Here is a 2746-nt window from a genome sequence, read left to right as displayed (position 1 = left end):
CAAACAGGTCAGAGCTAAGCAGAATCGTTAGCGCTACGGTCTGACTTCAAATTTCTTCGGAGTCGATAAATTAAGCACCAGTCAAGTGTTAGGGTGGATGTGATCGGCTCATCCCCTCCCCACAAATTTCAGGCTCTGTGCCTATAGTAGGAAGGAAGGATTATTATTAAGGCGACGAGCTGGCACAGTGGTTAGCACACTGGACGGAATGCTTAGCGGTATTTCGGCCACCGCTGCGTTTTGCGTTCAAATTCTGCCGAGGTCGACTTTGCCTTTCATCCTTTCGGGGTCGATAGATTAAGTAGCAGTGAAGCACTGGAGTCGATGTAATCGACTGTTCCCCTCCCGTCTAATTCTAGGCTTTGTGCGTATAGTAGAAAGGATTATTAAGACAGCGAGCTGGTAGATTAGCACGCTGGGCAAAATGCTTAGCCTCATATCGTCTGTCCCTTTGTTCTGAGCTCAAATTCCGCCGAAGCCGACTTTGTCTTCCATCCTTTCGGGGTCGATAAAATAAATGCCAGTTGCAAATTGGAGTCGATGCAATTGACTTACCCCTCCGCCGAACTTGCTGGCCTTGTGCCAAAATCTGAAATCATTTTAAAGCCAGAAAGCTGACAGAATCGTTAGCACGCCGGGCTAAAAGGCATAGTGACATTTCATCTATCTCAGTGGTTCCCAATCCTTTCATTTAAATGAGTTTTCCTACGGACCCCTTTTAATATGCTTATCCCTGTTTCAGTCATTAGACTGCAGCCTAATATAATTCACGGACTACTACAGGTTGGGAACCACTGGTCTATCTTTACGTTCTGAGTTCAAATTCCACCGAGGCCAATAAAATAAACGCCAGTTAAACACTGGAGTCGATCTAAGCCCTTCCATGAAATTGCTGGCCCTGTGCCAAAATTTGAAATCATTATTAAAGGCAGTAAGCAGGCAGTCATTAGCACAAACGTGTTCATACAGGTGAGAAGCCATATCATTGTGACATCTGTGGAAAATCTTTCTCTGGAAATAGCACATTAACTACTCACATACGAACTCATACAGGTGAGAAACCATATCAGTGTGATATCTGTAATAAATCTTTCTCTGAAAAACGTAACTTAACTACTCACAAGCGCATTCATACAGGTGAAAAACCATACAGGTGTGATATTTGTGGGAAATCGTTCTCTGTGAAAAGTACCTTAACTACTCACAGACACATTCATACAGGTGAGAAACCATTCCACTGTAATAGCTGTGGCCAGTCTTTCTCTGTAGGTAGTACATTAACTAAACATAAACGTCTTCACACAGGAGAGAAGCCATATCACTGTGATGTCTGTGGCCAATCATTTATTCGAAATCTCCAGTTAATTATTCACAGACGTATTCATACTGGAGAGAAACCCTGTCACTGTGATATCTGTGGTGAATCATTTTCTCAGAGAAATGCATTACTTGAACATAGACGAATTCATGTAGGAGAGAAACCATTTCGTTGTGATATCTGTAGAAAATCATTCTTTCAAAATGATCTCTTGACAGTACATAAACAGACTCATACACAGGAGAAGCCACACCATTGCCTTATCTGTGGTAAATCGTTTTCTCGAAGTAATGATTTAACAACCCATGAACGCATCCACACAGGTGAGAAACCGTATGTCTGTGACCTCTGTGGTAAATCATTCTCTCATTCAAGTGCTTTAACTAAACACCTGCGTAGTCATACGGGGGAAAAGCCATATCACTGTAATGTCTGTGGTAAATCATTTGCTCAGGCAGGTACTTTAATCGCACACCTGTGCGTTCATACAGGTAGAAAACCACACACCTGTGATATTTGTGGAAAATCATTCTATCGTCAAAGAACTTTAACTAAACACGTGCATATTCATTCAAGATTTAAAAATATATAGTTACAATTATCATCATCATTTAATGTTTGTTTTCTATGCTGGCATGGGTTGGACGGTTTGACTGGAGCTGGTAAGCCAGTGAGCTGCACCAGGCTTCTGACATTTATTTTGGCCTGGTTTTTACACCTGAGAGCTCTTCCTAATACCACTTGCTTTACAGAGTGTACTGGGAGCTTATTACATGGTGCTGGCATGGGTGCTCTTTATGTGACGCCGGCACAGGTGCTTTTTATGTGGTGCCAGCACTGTTTCAGTATCTAAATCAGTGGTTCTCAACCAGGGCCCATATGGCCTCTGAGGGTCCATATAAGACTTTTGAGGGTCCACCAAACAAAATAATAAATTAGTGATCCACACTAATATTTTAAGGGTCCCTGAATAACTTTTGCTTTAGATGTGTCTATTGGTATTTTATTGCAAGAGACAGCCAGGTTTCTTTCTCCAACATTTTACATTGTTCAACCAACACAAGTAAATGTGTGAAAAACAAAATAGGAATTTTGAAAGAAGTTTCTATAAAACTAGGTTTTAAACATCGAATGGCTATGCCCAAGATATCACCATATTTTCTCAGTTTTTAATCATCTCAGCTGTAAATTCTATAATCCAGAGTTCCTACTTCATCACTGTTAATATTTTTGATATTGGTTTCAAATTTTGATGCAAAGTTGTAATTTTGGTGGATGAAGCAAGTCAATTGCATCAACCCTTGTGTTTAACTGGTACTTAATTTATCAACCCCAAAAGGACGAAAGGCAAAGTCGACCTCAGTGGAATTTGAACTCAGAAAAAGAAGCCAAATGAAATGCTACTAATCCTTTTGCCCAGTGTGTTAA

At 40.6% G+C, this 2746-nt stretch overlaps 2 protein-coding genes across 2 annotated transcripts in view; both read left to right on the top strand.

Annotated features, from left to right (window-relative positions):
* The window catches only part of LOC106884365 (zinc finger protein OZF), a 3653-nt gene extending 956 nt beyond the window's left edge, over positions 1 to 2697 (top strand). Inside the window, exon 2 of the mRNA XM_014935720.2 lies at positions 976 to 2697. Coding sequence (XP_014791206.1) covers positions 976 to 1910 — 935 coding nt within the window. The 3' untranslated portion in view covers positions 1911 to 2697. The remainder of the gene's footprint in view (positions 1 to 975) is intronic.
* Positions 1 to 2746, top strand: part of LOC106870586 (acyl-protein thioesterase 1) — a 304640-nt gene that overhangs the window by 158832 nt on the left and 143062 nt on the right. The window lies entirely within an intron of this gene.

The sequence above is a fragment of the Octopus bimaculoides genome, chromosome 28 (assembly GCF_001194135.2).
Source record: "Octopus bimaculoides isolate UCB-OBI-ISO-001 chromosome 28, ASM119413v2, whole genome shotgun sequence".
NCBI lineage: Eukaryota > Metazoa > Mollusca > Cephalopoda > Octopoda > Octopodidae > Octopus > Octopus bimaculoides.
Note: the sequence above shows the minus strand (reverse complement) of the source record. Positions and strands in the feature narration are given on the sequence as shown.